At 34.4% G+C, this 22,741-nt stretch overlaps 3 protein-coding genes across 3 annotated transcripts; all 3 read right to left on the bottom strand.

Annotated features, from left to right (window-relative positions):
* Positions 1–431: 431 nt before the first annotated feature.
* LOC117924249 (transcriptional corepressor LEUNIG-like) lies at positions 432–6,008 on the bottom strand. The gene is made up of 10 exons (XM_034842843.1): positions 5,955–6,008; positions 5,542–5,613; positions 5,341–5,394; positions 5,043–5,190; positions 3,663–3,772; positions 3,418–3,567; positions 2,224–2,379; positions 1,247–1,363; positions 909–1,109; positions 432–617 (listed from the first exon to the last, which is right to left on the bottom strand). The coding sequence occupies exons 2-10, from the start codon at positions 5,608–5,610 to the stop codon at positions 471–473; spliced, it is 1,152 nt and encodes a 383-aa protein (XP_034698734.1). The 5' UTR covers positions 5,611–5,613; positions 5,955–6,008; the 3' UTR covers positions 432–470.
* Positions 6,009–8,054: 2,046 nt separating this feature from the next.
* LOC117923157 (transcriptional corepressor LEUNIG-like) lies at positions 8,055–15,243 on the bottom strand. The gene is made up of 13 exons (XM_034841396.1): positions 15,161–15,243; positions 14,895–14,975; positions 14,682–14,779; positions 14,076–14,203; positions 13,847–13,989; positions 13,511–13,559; positions 13,319–13,421; positions 9,441–9,490; positions 9,163–9,312; positions 8,919–9,041; positions 8,678–8,827; positions 8,414–8,560; positions 8,055–8,294 (listed from the first exon to the last, which is right to left on the bottom strand). Exons 2-13 carry the CDS (start codon positions 14,927–14,929, stop codon positions 8,055–8,057), a joined length of 1,416 nt encoding a protein of 471 aa, XP_034697287.1. The 5' UTR covers positions 14,930–14,975; positions 15,161–15,243.
* Positions 15,244–17,810: 2,567 nt separating this feature from the next.
* Positions 17,811–22,212, bottom strand: LOC117922954. The gene is made up of 3 exons (XM_034841191.1): positions 22,037–22,212; positions 21,784–21,941; positions 17,811–18,626 (listed from the first exon to the last, which is right to left on the bottom strand). The coding sequence occupies exons 1-3, from the start codon at positions 22,115–22,117 to the stop codon at positions 18,533–18,535; spliced, it is 333 nt and encodes a 110-aa protein (XP_034697082.1). The 5' UTR covers positions 22,118–22,212; the 3' UTR covers positions 17,811–18,532.
* Positions 22,213–22,741: the final 529 nt, after the last annotated feature.

Raw genomic sequence — 22,741 nt, forward strand, 5'->3', positions numbered from 1 at the left:
AGTTCCAAACCAACAAAGCAGTTTCTATGCTGTTATTTTATTTCCCAAGATGTGTATCTAACACCAAAAGTTGGGTATCAGAATTCATATATACACGTGTTCTCTATAACAAAAGTAGAACCTGATAAAGATTCGAGGACTAAAGTCTATGTATATCTATTTCCTCTATAAAAGGGAAGCCATATCTTTATCCAGACTTATTCCTGATGATTTTTCTCTTGACATCATCTCCAGCTTGCCTTCAATCCCAAACCCCATGAGTTAAGCCCTGTTCTCAAATGGACACCCCATATTTTACATGCATGCCAAGCATATGCACATACAACATACATGCACAGAAGATGCATCATACACATGGAAGCGCATGTGCGGACACATATAGAGAAGAAACATTTCCATAACATACATATCACATACACATAAATACCCATGGGTGCACACGCACCACCATTAACATGGAAGGAGAGGTCTCATTTCCATAACTTCACACACTGGTCATGGCTTGCTGATGCAATGACTTCAGCCTGAGGTGAATCTGCCAATGCAGCAATCAACCCCGTGTGTGCTGGAACTGACATTGTTTTGTTGCTCTCAGTCGGATTCCACAGTTCAAGGGTCTGCAGTAAAAACCAAATAGTTAGCTCTCTCTGTAAGACCAATAGTATAAAATACCATGAAAAACAACTTTGCACTGCTGGAAAAAGAGAACAGCAAATTAGTAGTCACAAACACTTTTGTTGGGTGGACTTGGGATGTAATGACCCTTTTGAAACTCAATGTGATAACTTTACCAGCTTTGGAAAACAAAGAGGGTAAAATATCCTTGATCATGTGATTGCTAGGAGAATGCGACCAACGTTAAAAAAGCCTTGTTGGCCAAATATTTTGCATGATCCATGAAAATTTACCTGGTAACCGCCAATTGCCAAGAGTTGTGAGTATCCAGGATGAAATGTGCATGATTGGAAATTGTTTCCATTAGAAAGCAGTTCATGTATGCATTTTCCACTCAACGTGGGTGACCACACTCGCGCACTGTCTTCACTAATGGAGGCGACATATTTTCCACTTGTATCCCAACATATTGCACGAACATCTTTAGTATGTCCCTGAAATTTATATAAAAAGGAATTAGATTGAATTGGAACATCCAATCTGGTAAATAATATGAAAAGAATTGACTCTAGTTGTGCGAGTAAACAATCGACAATAATATCTATGGTGCAAAAGTAAACCACTAGCATACCTTTAAGTGGGCTTGAAGGGTATCGGTCTCAACATCAATTATATTGATGCCATTTCCTACAGCTGTAGCTAAAAGCTTCCCAACTCGAGGCTGGAATCTAACTTGTTTAGTAGCTCCCTGAAGTCAATCAAACAGGAATCAAGATGAGCAACTGATAGATGGAACCTGTAGAAAATATTTGATAAACATCATCTTTGGAGTTGAACGATTGCAATATGAGCACCAATGTATTGGGCAATGATTCAATGAGTTGCACCTGGTACGATTCCAAGAGGTTTAATGAACATGTATTTATCTGCAAAATACGTGATTTAAATCATGACTGGTCACCAAGGATATATAGGCCATCAATATATCGGGAAGACAATAGAGCCAATTTTAAGAACCATGCTGACACTCATCAACTTAAAAAGCCCTCTGTTTAAGCACAAATGTCCAGGATGGTCTTTATCAATATGATTTAGCATCCATTTTGACAAAGCTAGGGATATGGTTTGTGGAAGCAAAATTGACAGTAAATAAGTCTGAAATAATATAGGTTATGTTTGGTTCCCGGAAAATACTAAGGAAAGAAAAAAAATACAAAGGAAAATGATTTTTTTATGTTTGATTGTCCTATGAAAAATATAAAAGAAAATCAAATATGATTAAAACTAATTAAAAACTTATGTATTTTTAAATTATTTAATCTTTATATTGATGAGTTAAAATAAATAAAATGAGTTTGAAGTAACAAAAAAAATAATTTATCAACTTTTAATCTATTTTTTTATTTTCCTTTGTATTTTCTTTCCCTCTACTTTTCCTTTATATTTTCTTTCCCTTGCATTTTCCTTCAAATTTTCTGGGAACCAAACATAGCCATAGTGTTTCCTTCTAACAAATAAACAGAGAAACTGCACTCCTGCTAATTTGACTTCGGTAAATCGGTGATATAGCTACGGAATCCATAATCGTTAAATATTGCAGCATCTGACCTTAGTGGTGTGTGTGCAAACTTGCTGGCTCACATTCCACAGTCGGATCTCATTGTTACTGTCACATGAGCAGAGGAGGTCCAACTTTCTTGGGTGGAAATCCACTGATGTCACCTGTTCAGCATGCCCATGAAGCTTGACTAGTGCGTTGCTTGGCTATAAAATCATGACATGAAAAACATAAGCATTATACTTCCAGCTGAGAGAGGGAGAAAGAGAGCACATATAAAAATGGGAAACAACCAAATGATGGATGAAAGGGATAAAAAAAGGCAGCATTTCATATTACCATGCAGTTATCCCTTTCTAAGCATATTAGAGCATAGGAATTTGCCCAAAATAACTGAAACACATTTTTATATTGAACTGTGCTAACTGTAATTAGAAGTTACAAAAAGATAAATAAGGCCTAAATAGGGCCAAGAATTATGTAATATTTTATGAACAATTTGAACTTTAATATATTACTGTTTGGTAAATTTTTTCTTATACACACACACAATTGTGTCAATTCACAATTACCAGATAAATAATATGTTACGCTGCCAACTTCCCTACGAGTTTAAGCATACCAGGCCCAAGAGAAATAATTTGTTAAGCTACCAACTAGCTTAAAAGTTTGTTATTAGGATTTGGACTTACAATATATAATAGACCACTAATACTCTTCCTTGGATAGACTCAAGCTTAAGGCCTCTAGTTAACCATTGCTCTGATGCCATCTTAGTTTACCAACTTTCCTAAAAGCTTTAACTGTTAGGATTTGAGCTCACACTATAAACTATGCTATTTGATAACCAATTTTCCTAAAAGCTTAAACTTGTAGGATTTGAACCCACAATGCATATTATGTTCTCCAATGCCCTCCTCCATGTGTAGGTTCCATTTTTGGGCTTACACATGGGTTTAATAAATTGGGGAAATAAGCACATGGTGTTGAGGTTCAAACATTTGACCTCTCACCAAAAGAGGCTTGATACTATGTTAACCAAATATCATGCTCTCCAACATAAATGAATAGAATTTTATACAAATAAAGTGTGAACATTTATTGACCATAATGAGACTAAAGCATCAGCTAGAGGCTATAGAAAAGAAAGAAAGAAAAAAAAAATGTAAGATCCACTGCAGAAACTAGGATTTTTGAGATTTCTTACATAGGGAAAAAGAACAAGAGAAAAATGTAATATTTACTTTGTCTGCATCCCATATCTGAACACTTCTGTCAAATGAAGATGTTGCAAAAAGAGCTGAATTTGGTTTAAATCGGACATCTGTAATGAGAAGAGAATGCTCTTCTGTTGTACAAACATAATCATATGTTTCCATGCTCCAAATCATAACCTGCCAGCAAAAATTGAATGACCTCTGTGTTCATGGATAAGACCTTCAAAACTGACTGAGAAAAAGCTATTTGAAGATTGAAATCATTAGGCCACCTTCTTATCATGCCCAGAACTAACTAACATCTTCCCATCTGACGAGAAGTGGCAGCAGAGAACTTTGCCTTTGCTTGCTTGGAGGCGACCAACCTCTTTAAAAGTGAAGCCTACCAGATGTGATCAATCATGATGTTAGAATACCGATGGAACTCAGAACAATTTACTGCCAACAGAGCATTACCCCCTTCTGCTACCAGTCATGTTTAATCTGGTAGGACTATCTCCACTTCCTATGGAAACTAAGAAACAAGTTGTATAGGCCATCTGCTGCTTAATCTATTACTTGAATTTCTTCCAATGCATCTTTGTTCGGCACTGCTCCCCCAAAGAACAGATGGAAACCTTAGAGGTTCAATCCTCAGTGCAAGAAGGTCCTTACAAGACACAACCCAGACACTTTGAGACATGTCTTAGTATAAGAATTGAACATGTTACATTATAGTCATGATATGAGGTTAATATCTTTTATTTCATTTTTATTCATTTTAACAAACATGAATGTTATTACTGATAACATGTACATGGTTTTTAAGATTTATGGTGTTCAATACATATTAAAAGATCCCCTTGAAAGTTCGAAGGGATGTGAGACCCATATTGCAATTAATTTTTTAGAAAATGACTACTGAATGGTAGCAGAAATCATCTGCCATTTTAAAACAAGAACAGGAAAAACAAAGGAAAATCGACATGATCCTATTATTAATAAAATATTAGCTAATACATTCTTTTTTTTCAATGGGTGGTTCATACTCCATATGATAGCATGCATATACACAAATTCTCTTCTTAATTTGCCAACCTACTTTTGTATTATACTTCTGGATCTTTTGTGCTCTCACTCTTTTCTAAGTATATGTATGTCTTCATCTAGAAGTTCTTGACAGCTAAAGGGGATTGATTGACATATTATGCTTATCTAATATTTGTCTTCATGTAAAAGAATAAACAAATCCGGAACAAGAAGTGAGTATCCTAGATATGTGATAGAAGAATAGAGCATTAATTTGGATAAGACATATTCAGAGATGACGAGTAGAAAGCTGATGAAACATTGGTTGGAGTGGGTAAGGAGCCGTGGGTAAAAACAGATATAAAACTACAAATGTGTATTTGTGTAGAACTGTAACCACCAATAATCTTCGGGTACTAGAGATCTTTACTACTCTTCTACACCAAGGAAAAAAAAGAAAAAAATAAGTGATGAAAGGCAAGATATAGGCTACCAAGTTTCAAGGTTCTAAGGCTTCCAGCCTGACCCGACCTAGTCCTTTTAAAACATTAACTTGTGCTAAGTATTGATGTAAATCATGCTCTCTGAATAAGTACCACTTGAGGAGTAATGTGTATTCTTCCATGGGAGCTAAAAAAGGTTACCTGTGCCTTCATTGGTTGTGCAATCTGAAGAATCTCGTTTCAAAATGCTGAAGGGGATAGGCACAGTATTAGCATTGACATCATCAGGGGATAAAAAAGATTCGACATTCTCATCAATAGGCTTCTCCTTCTCTGCAGTGTTGCATGCCTGGAGTGGGAGATACCATAAAAAGGTAACAATCAGAAGAAATTATTGCCGAAGACTAGAAGAGTGCATAGGTGAGAAACATAAACAACAAACATGACAGTACAATCTCTAAATCAAACCATGCATTTTCTCCTGTTAGGTAGGCCCTACCAAAATATTGTCTCCAGATCCTGAATTGGATAAACTCTTTCTCTTTCTGCCACTCTGGTGCAGAACAGGTAATATTAGAACAGAGCATATGCCAGAAAAGAACATGCAAAATCTAAACATTCCACCAGGTCCAAAGCTCCTGGCCCTAACTTCCCTAGAAAAGAAAATGGGGGCTTAATGAGGCGAAATATCCCAGCCAACCTCTTCTGACTGCTGCTTTTGTGCCTGATCATGTTGTTGTTGCTCTGCGGTATCTCCCATTTGGATCATTGTCTGGGATATTGCCAATCAATTCATCGACAAAAATGGAGAACAAAGAGTTAGATATATAAGTCTGATGAAAATATTTATAAGAAATCTGAGAATTGGTATGTGCATGTAAAGCTGAATGGAAAAGAAACTAACTTTTTCAATTTTGGTTATCATAGTAAATAATTTTATTAAAAAAAAAAAAAAAAGGAAAACGAGGAAAGAAAGTAAGAAGTCGATAATACCTGTAACATCAGAACCATTACAAAAAGAGAAATTCTAAAAACACAGTCCTAGATAATGAATCTATCAGTCTTTCATATAGATATATATTTAAACAGACTCAATTCAACAAAGCCTCACACCAGATAATTAAGGTAGTCACAACAACCCTGTTTCGCCACTCTACTCCATTGAAGACCAAATTTTCAGGAAAAAAAATAGGCCATCATGTCATTCCGTGCTACCCCTCCTTTTTGTCCTTCCTTTCAACATACACTATTCTTATACCTTCAGAGGTTTTTTTTTTTTTTTCCTTCTTTTTTTGGTTGAAAACAATGAATCCTGTTCTCTACAAGAACTATAAGCAAGACATTGCTGCTCAAAGTGAAGAGTTAATCATGAAATGTTCTTCTTTCATCTATGCAGGCCTTTTTTACATGTACTCATTATATTTCTAAAACTTATTTTGTGATGAAAAGGAGTTTTTGGTATGGAGTCTATGAGAGAGATCCTGTAATTTTGAGGGATGGCTTGGAACTCAGAAGCAGATGCTAGGAATTTGCTGCGGTCGTGCAATCTTTTAGATGGTAATGATGATTAAATTTATCAAACTATGAAATATCTTATATAATCATTACTGACATCATCATTTTGGTGATTGTCATGTTAAAGATGAATGAAGTTTCTAGGGGTGGAAGAAGTTGGTTTGCTGTTGAGTCCAAGTCTTTTGAGTTGCAGGTAGAAGGAAGGGGTTTGTTAAGAGGCTGGAATACCCTGGCGGAGAAGCTGCGTAATCTTGGAGTTGTTTCTTTGGTCAGGTTTTCGGACTCAAGAGGTTCAGAGACTCCTCCTGGGCAGAAAGGATTGCTGACAAAGACATATGCGGAAATGGCAAAACTGAGGCCAGAGAGGTTAGGTGATTCAGTTTGGGTGGAGTTGGATGAAAGAGAATTGCTAGTTAGGAAGAATCAATTGGGCCGGTGTTTAGTGGGCTGGTGGGAAGTAGATTCTGTTCATGTCCCTGATTTGGATTTAGTGAGGAGTTGGGCGAGCTACCTCTGGTTGTTAAAGGGGAGATTGAGAGTGGCTTATCTGGGTAGAAGGCTTTTGCTGTTTGAGTTTAAGTCTTTGAGTGAAGCTAAAAGGGTTTTGGTTAGAGGAAAAAGAAGACTCAAGGAGAATATTTTGCATCTTACAAGATGGAATCCGGAGGTGGGGTGTTTTGGGCAAGGTGTTGGCGTTAAGGAGGCTTGGGTGAGGGTGGTGGGTCTTCCTCTTCACATGTGGAGTAAAGAGGTGTTCAAAAAGATAGCTGATGGTTGTGAAGGTTTTATTGTTGTGGATGAGGATACAACTTTCTTCACGGTGTTACAGTGGGTGAGGATTTTAGTGAAGTTGGAAGGCAAGGAGCTTCCCAGTTCTCTGGAGATAATGGTAGGATCAGGTTGTTTTTCCATTCAATTATGGTGGGAAACCCATTCCTGTTTTGTCCAGTGGTGTCGGCGAGCAAGTTCTGTTTGGCTAGAAGTTCTAGGAAAGCAGTTGAGGAGAGGCCACTCGCTGACTTTTGCGGTGCTTTTAGAGAAAGGGTGGTGCAAGCTGAGGTTCAGAGGGGAGTACAAAACGTGTCGTTGCAGGCGGAGAGACAAGGAGGAGTTGGTGCTGATACTACTACTGCTGCTGCATCTATAATTGGGTGTATGGGCAGGAATCAAAAGTGGGATTCTGTTTTGATACTTGAGTGTAGGGGTGATAGAGTAGGGGAGAACATCTTTTTGAAGTTGTTGGGTGGGGGCAGTGGTGGGCTGGATAGAGGAAGAAAAGGAAAAGCGAGATTGGGCTCAGTGGAGGCCCAATATGTTTTTGGGCTTAAGCTTGGGCAGGGGGAGAGTGAAAAGGCTGTAAAAAGTTCTTTAGTGGGTTGAAAAGAGAGCTGAGAATTGAGAGTTGGGCCCAATGAAGTGAGTTTGGGCTCGGTGGAGGCCCAATATGATTTTGGGCCTGAACTTAGGCAGAGGAGGGGCAAAAAGGCGGTGGGTTTAGGGCCCGTTTCTTTAAAAAGTTCTTTCTAACTCATTTCACTTATTTTATTTCTTCTATGTAAACATTAAATAATTTAAAAATTAATAAGTTTGTAACTAATTTTAATTTTATTTTATTTTCATCTATATTGTCTATGGTAAAACCAAACATAAAAAAATAATTTTTCTTAGGCTTTTTCTTTTTATTTCCTCAATACTTTCCTAGAAACAAACATAGCGGTAGTGTTTGGTAGATCCTCCTACCAAACAGGATGACTGTGTGGATGGTGCAGACAATATTTGATTTAAAGGATCTTGTTGATGCTGAGTAGTCGGTACCTTAAACTGTTGCTGAGGATTTGACTCCAGTGCTATTGACATACTATACTGTTGCTGGGGGTTTGGCCCTTGCGTTGGGTTTAGTCCTTGATTTCCCAAACCAGAGGGAATTTGGTCAACTCCCTGCAAAGAAATCAAGTAGATTAATTTGGCATTCAAATTGATACTGAACTAGACAGTATAAACCTCATCCTCCCATTTAAGACACTCCTAGGATGAATATGAATTTGGTAAGAAGATACCAGAATGGCTGGTGTGTTTGACAATAATTGAGTAGAGGGCTCTTGTTGATGTTGTGCTCTTGGCACTTGAAACTGTGATTGATGTTTTGGAGATTGCAAAGAGTTTAGTACCTGATTACCCAAACCAGAGGGAGATTGGTCAACTCCCTGCAAAGAGATCAAGTAAATTAATTTAGCATTTGCATTGATACTGGACAGGCATCACAAATCATGCTTCCCATTTAAGTAGCTCTTGGGAAGTATCAAGTTTAAGTAAGAGGATACCAATGTGGTTGGAGTGTGTGACAATAGTTGAGTTGAGGACTCTTGTCGATGTTGTGCTCTTAGTGCTTGAAACTGTGGCTGAAGCTTTGGTGGCTGCAACATTGACTTTAGTCCTTGATGACTCAAACTAGAGGGAATTTGGTCAGCTCCCTGCAAAGAGATCACATCCTTTAAGTCACTCCTAGGAAGCATCCAAGTTTGGGTAGGACAATACCAGAGTCACTGATGTATGTGACAATACTTGAGTTGAGGGCCCTTGTTGATGTTGTGCTCTTGGCAATTGAAACTGTGACTGTAGCTTTGGTAACTGAAACATTGGGTTTAGTCCCTGAATGCCCAAACTAGAAGGAAGCTGGTCCACTCCCTGCAAAGTAATCAAGTAAATTAATTTAAAACTAGAATCAATACTTGATTAGGCACTATAAACCTCACCCTTCCCATTTAAGTTTCTCTTAGGAAGCATCCAAGTCTGAGTAAGAGGATACCAGCATGACTGTTGTGTGCGGCAGGATTTGGATTGAGGGATCTTGCTGATATTGTGCTCTTGCCAGTTGAAACTGTGGTTTTTGTATTGGTAGCTGCAACATTGGGGTTAGTCCCTGATGACCAAAACCAGAGGGAAATTGGTCAGTTCCCTGCAATGAAATCAATTAGATGGATTTAGTATTTACATCAATACTGCACTGGACACTAATAAACCAGAAAAGAGAAAATCTGCAAATACAGAAACAGAATCTAAGTCAATACTTATCATTCCACTTACAGATGACATCTGTCCTTTCAGTGGCATTGGATTAACTCCTTCATTCATCTCTGCAAAGATAAAAATCAGGAATAAGAATGTTAATTAAAAAAAAAAAAAAAAAGAACAACACCAAAATGGTGGAGATCAATCTAAAAAATGACACATTTAGCAAAAAATTGGACTTAAATGGCATACAGATTTGAGGACTAAAAAATATGTATAACTTAGTGGGTACAACAAAATCCACAACGCACTATGTTGACGAATTAAAATGCTTTCCAAAACTTCTACAACACTCTAGATCATATTTTAAAAATTGTGTAAGGTACATCTAAGATCCAAAGGTTCTTTGGAGCCTAGGCGAAGGTGAAAGAAGGCATGCACTTGAACAAACCAAGGTGCAACTTGGAGAGCATGTTCAATTACATAAAATAATTTAAACATGGACATGCAAATATTTGTAATATGCTCATATATCACCAAATATGATCCAAAATTTCAATACAAGTAGCAAAAAATCCAAGATTCCAACCATTGAGAAAAGGCATCCAACACAAAACGATACAATGCCATAAAATTTCACTATAAATGGAAAAAAAATTAAGAATAAAATTGTCAAAAAAGGAAAGTGAAGAAATTTTTTCTATAATTCTTTGTTTGGGTGTTAAAAAACTATAAAAAAAGGTTAGAAAATATAAGCACTTTTTAGGTGTTGACATTTTTTACTACAATACAACAAGGCATTTATCCTAACAACTGGAAAAACAAACCCTAAGTGATATGGGTCCACCACTCTACCCAACACCACTTACAAATAAATGAGACTTGAACTCAAGACCTCTACTTCATTGCTAAAGGGCACCACCATTGAGCTACTCCATGAGGGGACAGACATAAGGATTTCTTTCTTTATTTTTTTGAAAAAAAAAAAATCAGGCAAATTAAAATTTATTGTCTTGCCTAAGACAACGTCATTTTTCCTAAAGTCAAACAAAAATGAATGAGGTGCGACTTTTCAATAACGTAAGTGCCTTAGGGGTGTTGTGCTTCAACTATGCTCTAGAGATCCTACAATTAGGTTTCAAAGAACTCGTGGTTAGAACTAAGTCGCATTCAAAATATCAATTCCACAATTTCATCATATGTTTAAAAACATTGCATTTGGTGCATCACTTAGCCAAAAAACTTGAAGTGTCTGTTCGTACAATTCTTAACTAAATTGATTATACAAAACCTTATTCCCTATGGCATAGCACAAGAAAGTTAGTTTGAAATATAATTTTGGTGCATTCTCATAATAGATTTAAGTTGTTGGGGTAATTAGTAGTTTAACATACGCTACTGAAGCTCTAGTTCTTAGAAGTCATGAGTTCAAGCCTTGCTATTTATTTATTGCCCATGCATATGCAATGATCAATTATTTGCCTCACCTTAAAATGGCACATGATCAATTTGGTTGTTTGTTTTATAGGTTTGAGTTAGCCTTAAATAATAAAAGGTCATGATAAAGTACTATGGAAATTTTAGACGTTTTTCTTATTTTGTATGTCATCACGTTTTTATAATATTATCTTTGTTAAGAATTTTCCCGAAATATGTGATTTTAATAGGCAACTAGTCACTCTTACATACTTTCCATTTTTTTAATGATATTTTAAAATTTTTTCCTTGACATTTTGAAAATTTAAATCTAGTTTCCATTCAAGGGCCTCTTTATATTCTAATGTTCATAGTATGCTTTCATGTTTTCTTTATGTAATCTTACTTTCATGGTTGGGAAATTTATCAAAATCAAGATTTAGCTTGTAGTTTTTTAGTTTTTGTGCATATATTATAAGTAAATCTAAAGGAACATGGGTATGTGTGTGTGTGTGTGATTCAGATCAGATTCTGGTATACATCTAGGTGAAGGATCCATTTTGACAGCCAATGTTTTGGTCATCACTCATTCTACTCTTACTTTTCTATACACCAAAGTGAAATGAAGAGTTTATGGAATGTAGTTTGTCCCACGATGAAACTTCACTTATTTAAATACTCGCATAACAACAGACTAGAATAGGTAGTATCCTGTGGAAATTTGATCAAATTAGGAAAGTATCATCTCTTCCTTTTCCAGACTTGCTTGCTAGGTACATATCTGATAGCAGGTCCTTCCAATGTCTATTCTGTCGTGGATACTTCACAACTTTTGAAGTCTACGAATAACATAAGAACAATCAGTATGATCTAAAAATTCATTACCCCCATGTTTCTGTCCACAAATCTTTGGAAAACAACAAAATCAAAATGCATAGAGAAAAAAGAAAAAAAAAACATCTACTAGGACTACTATTAAACTTTTGTTCTATGTATGGACTTTGTCCCCTTCTCTCAGCCATACCTTTCAATATTAGAAGCTTTCAGTTAATTCAACCATAAAATATCTGCAGTATTTAATAGCATTCCGAAAACTAATCAATTCAGAAAACCCATCTATTTGGTTTTCAATACTTTCTTAATAAATTTGAACATTTTCTCAATCAAAATTTCCAAGTTTGTAAAGAAAACATCCCTAGGTAGTGTTTGTAAAGGGCAAAAAAAGACTAATGCCAACAAGAAGATTGGCTAGATGATAAAAAAGGAGATAAGAGTTCCTAATATAAACTTTTGATATCATATAAATGTTTAGCTAAGTTCTACATGTACATATGTAAGAAGAGTCACACACTGAACCTGAAAATGGAGTCATCTAAAACCCTTCCTAAAAGTTTATGGCATAAGGTTCTAAGTTTTGGGGAGTAAAGTTTGACTTTCCCAAACTCTAGGAACTCACTGAGTAATTTTCATCCTTAACCACAATGAAAGCATATAAGAGTCTGACCCTTGAAGTGAACCGGTTGTAGTAAGAAACTTGTGTCTCTCTTATCCAGTTTTGAATCATGTGGATGCGTCATTTTGCATGTCCTCTCTTTTTTTAATGCCATCTAAATGCCGCTCTTGGAGATTTCTATATGCTTTCATTTCCCACACCATGATCATGATATGCTTTTACCATGCCTACGTGAATATGTGCAAACCAGAAATAAGAATGTGTTGAAGACACTAGCTAGTAGAGAGATTGGCAAGCACATGTCATATACTATCCAACACTACAAAAACATGTCCATGATTTTGCTGATTAAAATGTCAACTATTTGCTGGTTATGTTATACCAACAAATAAATTGAAAAATGCTTGAAGTTCAAACCATTGCAACATATCCATAAATGAGGATACCTAACAAATGTAATTGGATCTTCCCTTAACTATTTGGGCTGGCTAAACATACCCATCCTACAATTTTTTCACTTTGTTTCTTCTGGGCTTGGCTAAAGGGTTTATAAACATTTCCAACCTGACACAATTCTTCTGTGGCCAAAAACACAACAAAGCAGGGTGCAGTCACCCTCTGTAAATGTGTCTTCGAAAGATAACTGCAACTCCAAAAACAAAAGCCCCTTTGTGCCATGGGATTTGGGGTTTAGAGTCTAAGAAATATAGCAGTAATTAACTATGCTCCCTGTCTTAAACGCTCCCAGAAAACAGGGAAAAGAAAAACCAACAAACGAACAAAAGGAACACAAATATGCAATGTGTTGCTTTAAAATTCGATCAGTCAAATTCAAGCAGTAACAGCTGCAGCTGGAGGTCATCTACTTGCTACAATAAGCCAATAAAAGATGCAGGAAGACACATCCTATTTAGACACTTCCTGTATTAACATAACAAAGCATAAAAACAAACTACCGATATTGCCTAATTTATCCAAATTCATATTGCCAAATACCTTGTTAAACTATCATCAAGGGCAATTGGATGAGCACCAAGTTCCAAGAGATAAAATTCAAAAACCTAAAAATAAAATACAAACAAACCCGAATCAAGAGGCCCAGCCCTTGGGATTGCTGCTCTTGGTACTCCATAGAGAGTTGGATCCATAGATGTAGCCCTTCCCATATTAATCCCTTGTCTATTATCCTGCAATGAAGAAATTTTAATCCTTAATGTGATTGTAGAAATTTAATATTCCTAAAAAAAAAGTGTGTTTAGATAGGTTTAAACCATACCCTCCGAACCCGTTGTTGAGGCTGCCTAGCAATTTGTTGTTGCCGGTGCCTGTGGTACATAGACAAACATCAAATAAGATGATTAGGAACCCAATCACTGAAATGACAATGATAAACATATGCAATGCAATTCTCTTATGAAAAGCCAAGTGTTGAAAATCTCTCCTTTTGAAACCGATATATGTGATAATTGCCAATGATTCCATTCTTGATACAACAAAGAAATACACAAGGAATACATCAAACTGATGCCGACTGACTTGAAGAGATTCATTTATTAAAATCAAGGAATTGTAAATGGGGATCATAATCTCTAACAGGATGCCTTCATCATACATTTTTGCAGCTGATAAAGAAGATGATTGTTGCCCAAGCATGTTCTCCAGATTAGTAAACAGCCCAGGAGTTTGCTGATTCATCTCAAAATTTGGCACCAGAGGATGGAGACTTTGTAGTTCATTTTCAGTTGTTTGTATCTCCTGGTAAGCAAACAAACAATACTTCAAACACATAATTTCACAACCTAAACAGTACATAAGAACCTCAAAATTCATCAAATTATCACCAGGCTGGAACCATCTCCCCTGGCTTCTTGCTGACTTGTCCCTTGCTCACCCATTGCTTGCCTAGAGGCAAACACATCGTAAAATATTGACCACCATTCAGCTAAGAAGCCCCCTGCAGACTCAATTGCTGAAACAAAAACCCCAGATTTCAAATCAACAAACAAACATGCTATGGAAATAGAGTGAAATGACACTCAATATGCAGAGCAGAAACTAAGCAATAAAACATCAAATAAGAGACTAAAAAAAACAAAAACATGATTCTGTTATGAAGGAAAGAAAATACAGGCATGTAATCAAGAATATTAAAACAAAATTGAGTAATAAAACTTTAAAAAATTGAAATGAAAATTTTAATGATGGAAACGCATCAAGAAGACATCTCAAATCACCACTTAAATTAGACAAAACAAGAATTAATCAATGATATTAACAACAAAATTCAGCAAAAAAAAAAAAAAAAAAAACCCTTAGACAATTATTGAAAAGAAAATTTGGTGACACAAACACAGAAAAATTCATCAATCACCACTCAAATCAGTACACTCATCTATTAGAGAAGAACTCCAAAACAAAACAAAGATCTTTTAGCAAAGAACACATACCAATAGGATTGGAGCCAACGTTTGCTTCAGTGGCGAATACATCAGCAGCGGTGTGCATATTCTTTTTCTTCATATAATCAAGAATGTAAACTTGAAGCCTGTAAATCCCAAATCAAACAAACAGTGAAAACACATAAACCCTTTTCTATATCAACGTGAAGAGTGAAGAGTGAAGAGTGAAGAGAACAAAAATTAATGAAGCACAAAACTCACATCTTTTCAGCATCCCACTCGTCACCTGGAGCCATGATCAGTGACCACCTCCCAAACAGACCACCTTCAATTCACAATCTCCTAAAAGGAAAATAAATAAATAAAAACCAATCAGAGCAACAACAGAGTGAGTTGAAGAGGGAGCAATTGACAAGAAAAACAAGGGAAAAATCCCAGACGAATACCAACGAGTAAAAGAAATGAAAATGGAAAACTTGGGGTTTTTGAAGAAGAACAGATGGCAATACAGAGAGAGGAGGCGTTACCTGAGAGTGCCAGGCGGGAAGTGACGGTGCCATGCAAAAGAGAAAAGGAGAACTAGGGACAAACAAACAAAATTGGCTTTTTCTGTAGATTTAGAGAGAGAAAGTCGAGTTAGAGAGAGAGTGTGTATGAAGCGTTTTATACTTCTTATCCAAATAATTAAATTATAAAAAATAAAAAAAAGAGGGTGCACCGGATGGTACGGTGTGGGTGTACGAACCGAAGAAAAAAATATTTCTTCTCGGTCTTCTTCGTGTCTATCGCCAGTCAACTAATCATCTGGCCAATCATCTCCTACCATGTCACTGAACAAGGGTATTTTTGTCTTCTAGTCGAAATGTGCATCCGTTAGATTTCAGCATGTTTGTCACGTGTCAGTTTTTAATAAATATTTTTTTTTATCTCTTTAAGACAATAAATTAAAATTTCACAGGTTGATCCAAACAGACCCTCATTTTATCAAAGGAAAAAAAAATCCCTTCTTTAATTAAAAAAAATGCTTATACAAAATAAAATAAAAAACAATAATTATTTAAAAATAAAACATTAGTTTTCTTTTTGCACCCAATCAAGTTTAGAAAAATTACAATAATTTTAAAAATATTCTTATTTTAGATAAAATTGTGGGCCAGTACAAAAAAAAATATTAATTCCACGTCACTATAATTATGATAGTTCATTTCTATAAATTTCTACACGTGTACATTTGAGGAAAGTTCATCAAATTTCAATTAATGACAGCCCACCAAGATATCTAGGATTTAGGATATGGTATAGTATTAATTTTAATAATGTTTTTTTTTCTATTTTTGTGGAACCAAAAAATCAAATATTTAATGATATGGAATGTTTAAAAATACTGTAAAAACTCCTTTTTGCCCTCCTTGATTTGATCAGATTTTGGTAAGATAATGAATTTAAACACATTTTAGATTATAATTCATGTTACCTTTTCTTTTATAAAATATGTGGGCCCATGTCCTTTTTATATACCATATAAAATTTTTAATTATTATGGGTAATGATGCTTTTTCTATATATTATTTCAAATTAATATTTTTGTTGTTATCATATATTTAGTGTCATTCATATATGGTTTATTTAAAGAAAAAAAAGGTATCATAGAAGTGATTAAAAAATAAGTCATTTTCAAAAAGATTTCTTCCTTTACAAACCCGTAATGTTTATACTAAGTGTTTTGAATGGAAGTGTTTTTATGATAATCATCTATCAAATATTATTACAAATTATTTTTCAAAATTTTAAAAATATTTTCTAAAATTTGTTAAGTCTTGTTTTTTTTAAAAACACTTTTTAAAGTAAAAATGGGTCTTAAAATAATTGTGAAACGGAGTCTTAGTGTCATATTTAAAAATGAGTATTATATAAATATATAAATGGATTTTAATTGTCGAATTTTATAGTAGGTTTAAACTTTTAATTACAATCTACTTCTCATTAATTAAATTATTATGAAAAAAAATTATTTATAATAGATACTCTAAATAAATGATAAATCTTAAAATAATCATTTCATAAATATAATAATAATTAAAAACCGTGATTTTAAAAAATATTTCTAACATTTTTAAACACTTAAAATTTTTTATCATGTTAAAAATAATAAAAATATTTTTTTAAATCACTATCAAACTTCTACCTCTCTACTTTTATTTTTCAATTTTTGCTTTTATGGTTGAAATTTGAAATCATTTTTTCTCATTATCCCTTACAAAGTCAACAATACTGATGTTTCACCCATGAAAATTGAAAAATTATGTAAACTAGTTGAGAGATAAGGAAAGAATAATTGGAAATCTTTTTCTATTTGATCTGTAATTATTAAATAAAGTTTATTTTAAATTTTTATAAATAAAAATAAATTGGAATTACCAAACATGCTTCATATTTATAAAAAAATAAAAATGAAATTTAAAAATTATTAATGCATCATAATTATCCAAAAGAGTCTGAAAATATGCTATTTTTATGCATCATTTTCATTTTCTTTTTAAACAGATTTTCCCTTGCAAATCCTCACGCTCTTAGTTTACATGTTGCTGCATTTTTCTTCTTAGTCACCAAACATAGAAGGGATCAGAATCATGCCAGTTTAATATTGCGCTGAAGGTCATTTTCAGGAAAAGAACACACCAAGAAATTCTCAAGGTGGACGAGGAGACGATCCACTTTGATGATGCAAAATGTAATTAATTTTAGTTCAACCCACCTAAAGGTAGGTCAACCTAAGCTAAACCCTAGGGCATCATTCTGAAACGTGTCCTAGATGGAATCGATTCTGCTGCCCATTTGACCTCTGTCACTTCCATATTTCCTCTGCTTTATCTAAAATCAATTGATGTTCATGCCTTAATACCATCCACAACTGTAAATAAACCTTCACTCCCCTAAAGCAGGCCTTTAGGCCTAATGCAGTGTCTGTTTCTGTTGCTTGATCAAGATATGCATCCATTCATTCTTCCCTGAGGATGTTTAGTACCATCTGGGTGAATACAGCATATATGCAGCCACCCCGAAAGCATATTTGCTTGCCTGCACACCGATGCCCAGATTCTTAGCTTAGTTTAGCCAAGGTGTTTAACCAGGACATGTAATATTATCACATGATAAAGCTTTTGCTTACTCAACCTGTAAAAGATAAGAATTCATTCTTCGCCAATCATGACATTATAAGCTTTGCCTCCACAAAGAGCAGATCATTTCTAAACATCTCCTGGATTAAGCAATAAGTTTGTGAAGCCAAAATATTTGACCCCTTGGAATCTAACCCATCCGCTCTTTGTTGCTTGACAACCTAGAATTCCTCCTACGGAGAGGAGAACATAAAAGAGGATCCTCTCTTTTTTAATAAAAGGTATCAAAATAACCCACAAAGTGAACCTTTATCAGCCCAGTGGCCTTGATCATAGAAATGGAGAAGCTAGGCATCTTCTTATCCTAAAGAGATGGGAATGGAATCTGAAGATAAATAAATATGAGAAAATCAACAGCAGTTCTCTATACATACTGGTTTTCAGGCACTTGACATCACAAGCAGGCGAAAGGAATGAAGCTCTTGTTTCAGTGCCCATGCTGCTCATGTTTCTGTTTTCTCAAGCCCAAGAAGGGGAAGCCAAAGAAGGAAGAAATGGGTGAGTAAAAGATGCAACCGTTTCAGCAAAGATTTACCCATGAAATAATGGGAGAGGGAAAATAGTTTGATTTGAGCATTGTTATCCTTCTTTTCTTCTCTTTCTCTTCTGGGGAATGCATCACAGATTGTACCTGTATTTTAAATCAAGCTGTTATAAAATGTGCTCTTAGATGTCTTCCTTTGAAACATGTTGATGCCTTAACTACAAGAAAGTGAGTCTTCACGTGTCCTTTTTGCTTATGCTATCTTTTGGTGCCAAGCCCATCTCCTGCATTTGATGTTCAACTGAAACCAGACCAGTCTGTGAAAGAAACCTGCAGGCAAATTCAATGCTTAAGGAAGCATCCAAATACATGACTTTGGATTTCATTCTATTCATTGAAATTGTTTTAAAAAATAAAACAAAAATAAAATGAACCCCAATTTCCCAGCATAAAGGTAATAATGGAAGAAATCAGATGCCCCACATAAAACATCTAAATGTCCACAACCAGCACCTAAGAGACATTGCTTACTAGATTCAAGAGAAATTAACTTTTGTTAGCCATCTACATCATGATCTAATCTCTTGGCCTCCAAAATTAAATGGTTAATCTATGAGTTCAAATGACCTAAGCAGGGCGATCCCAAAGTAACCACCAGATTGGTAATGGCCTCTTCTTCCAAGTATATCCCGTAACAGCTCTAGTTAGTAACAAATCATTTTGAGCACAATATGAATGCCACAAACAGAAAACATAATAATTGCCGTAAGCTTTGACTGAATACTCATGAAAGTTATCATGCAAGATATCAAACTTAATATTCGCCTCTCTGCTTATAATGTTTCTATTGCAGCATTGCTTGGAGATGAAAGCATGCAATAGAAGAAAATCTATTGTTTAAAGGACAATCTTCTTTCCTTAGCAGTGGTTTATATTGACAATCTCAATAAGATCTAAGTATATAAATTCATGAAAAATTTGATTGTGTCATGGTTCCAATTCCCAGAAGCATTCAGCTTCACTAAAGATGCTTTCCAACAGCATCTAAATTAATAACTCAATTAAGGATGACTTTAGTATTCCGAAAAAGTAGTTGTATGAAATGGTTTCTGAAAGCTACCATCACTTTCCTTTTTAAACAACTACAGCTATTGAAGTAATCTGCTATATGACAATATCGTACAAAGGGAAGTAGCAACCAAGTATCCAGAAACAGGGTGCCAGCCTTTACTAGGAAGTAAGCAACTTCTTTCAAGTAGGGTTTATGTCAAAATAGAACTTCTGCCTTTTCATTTTTACCTTGTTCAACTCCAAACATATGTACACATTAGATATGTTTTAGGCACCAATTTGACCATAGTTCAAAGTCGTCGTATAGCATGTCCCAATGCAAATCAATCTTAGCATCTTAGATGCAGATCAAGCTAAGCATATTGGATGTGGATCAAGCTAAGCATCTTGGATGCATGCCTGGGAATACACACAACATGCAAGTTAAAAAGCTCAAAAAAATAAAAATAAAAATAAAAATAAAAACTAAACAATAATGAAAATTTTCAAAAAAAAAATGATTATAATTGGATAGATTGAACAAACTAATTTAAAAAACATCTTTCACATGTAATATTGTTTAAATAGTTATAAAAGCATGCAAGTGAATTAGTTTATGATACTAATAAGAATTAAAAAACATAATGAAATTAAGGCTAGCTAAATAAGCATTATTTTTTATTTTTTTAAAATAAAAATGAAAATAATGATAAACATGTGATTAATAACAAGTCAATAATTGTTTGAAAATAAGTTATTTTGAATTTCTTGTTGCAAGTCATGAATCAAGACATTTTTTTCTTGACTGATGTGAGGAATTTATGAGAAATGCAAAGATTTTCTCTTCTTGTTCTTTTTTTTTTCCCAACAATTTTCATTGGCTCAAAGTTGCATTGTTGTGATTCCAAGTAGTTTTGTGAGTTAGCCTAGATTCATATCCAAGTTAGTCTCTGGTTTTTTTCTCCCATTTCATTGAAGCAGAGTCACACAATGGAAACTGCAGGTCATCTCGTTAGCCACTCATGTTTCAGATTCATTGGGGCCATGGCCGAGATGGATAAGACTCATTCATATCACACCAGTCTCAGCCAACACTTCCAACCGTGTATTTGACAGAACAATTCCATAGTTTAAACTTTTGCTATGTCAGACACTACCATTATGCTTGTTTCTAGGAAAGTATTGAGGAAATAAAAAGAAAAAAGCTAAGAAAAATTATTTTTTTATGTTTGGTTGTATCATAGAAAATATAGATGAAAATAAAATAAAATTAAAATTAGTTACAAACATATGAATTTTTAAATTATTTAATGTTTACATAAAAGAAATAAAATAAGTGAAATGAGTTTGAAAGAACATATAAAAATAATTTATTGACTTAAATTTATTTTTTATTTTTCTTTACTTTTTTTTTTCCTTCTACTTTCCTTTTTAAATTCTTTCCCTCACATTTTCTCTTGAATTTTCTAGAAACCAAACATAGCATACCTCATATTGAAACATGTGTAAGTGTCACTGTTACATAGATTTGGATAAGTAACATTTACAACAAAGACTTGCATATTCCCCATAATGAAATCAATTCTTGAACATATATCCTGTTTCACCAACAGCAGTTCTGCAGAAACTCAAGCATAGCCACAACATACCACAGAGATATAAGCATAAACTAACTTAAGTCTGATTAAATCCACATCTTCTAGAAAATAAAACCTAAGATGCAAAATCAGAATCAGCAGTGCTCATCCCAACTATCTGAGATTTCCTTTATGGAAACAATTATGCACCTGAATCTAACAGCCGTGAATCAAATATGCCAAAAGGGAAGTATAGAAACACAACTGCACAGAAGGGTATGAGAAAGGACAGCCAGACCCAAATTAGCAGAATAGCATCATGATACCTTGCCATAGCCAATTTCACACAAAACAAAACCCAAAACATAAGACCACACAATGTTATTCTAAAGTTAAAACAAAATAATTTCAAGAATTTTTGTTTGTAAAAAATTTAAAAACAAAATGCTTAAATTATCCAACTTATCCCCATTTATTCAAGTAGCAAAGATATACATTATATTTCAAACTTTCCCAAGTTATTCCTGAATTGCATATGAGCCAGAAATACAGTGAGGATTTCCAAATTGTTGCACATCACTGTGATCTAGAACATTTCTTTCTCTTTTTTCTAACAAACATTGATTTCTCTACTCAAATTCATTCTCAAATTTCTCATTATACTAAGTTGATGTTTTCCAAACCAAATTTCCGATTGAGTTCCAATTCCAAATTTCTATGCATGAACAGAACCTCTTCTACCATCACCAGAAACAACAATTCATCCAGAGTTAGTCTATATAGAATAAACGAAGTTCAATTTGACGAGTATGCAAATAAATAAGTCGAAAATCACAGAATGTGAGGAAGAGTTAATGTACCAGCTAAGAAGCAAGAAGAGGCTTGCTGTGATGAGAACAAGGAAAATCACATGAAGTGTTAAAGCGGAATCACTAGAAGAGAATGCTAAACCAAGCATAACAGCCAGACTCAGACCCAGCATCAAAAACGTTGTTTTTAGCGTAGTCCATGTTGGACCCTGAAATTTAAACATCAACATATCACAACTTTTTAAAGAAAATTACAGGAAAAGAAAAAAATTCCAATCAGAGATTCAGCTGAGGAATTACGGACGTTGACTCCAGGACTTAGGGCTCCGAGAAGAACTGCTTCTGCTGGTGATATTTCTTTTTGCCCAGACTGTTGGTTTTCCATTTTCTTCGTCTTTGATCTAGGGTTGCAGATTCTTCACCTACGGTGAGAGAGCGACTGCGCGAGACAGAAATTGCGTTGGGTCGGGCCTATATTGGAAATAGGACTCGGTTTCCAAATGGATTTTTTTATTAGATTTGTAACAGCGACTGGACTTAGTGTTTGGGTTTGATTGCCCAATCCATCTAATTTGTTTACCAATTTTATATCTTTACAAATTATAATTATCATAAAATTAAAAAAATTAAATAACTAAATAAAAATTTATAAATTTCATTATAAAGATTATTGTTAAAATCAAATGATCCCTTTAATTTTAAGTTTTAAAAAATTAAAATTGGAAAGTTGAAACAATAATATATATATATATATATATATATATATATATATATATATATATATATATATATATATATATATATATATATATATTTAAATACCATAATGTGTTAATGGATTAAATGGGTTACGAGTTAACAATCAATTTATATCCAATTCAATATAATACATTTATTTATTTATTTATTTTATAACCGAGGAACTTCCATGGTCAAGTCTTTAGGACTCTCAATGGAATCCAAGCCTCAAAGTGCTGACCTCCCCAAAAACCCAAATTCTCAATTGAAC

The sequence above is a fragment of the Vitis riparia genome, chromosome 10, assembly GCF_004353265.1.
Source record: "Vitis riparia cultivar Riparia Gloire de Montpellier isolate 1030 chromosome 10, EGFV_Vit.rip_1.0, whole genome shotgun sequence".
In the NCBI taxonomy this organism is placed as follows: domain Eukaryota; kingdom Viridiplantae; phylum Streptophyta; class Magnoliopsida; order Vitales; family Vitaceae; genus Vitis; species Vitis riparia.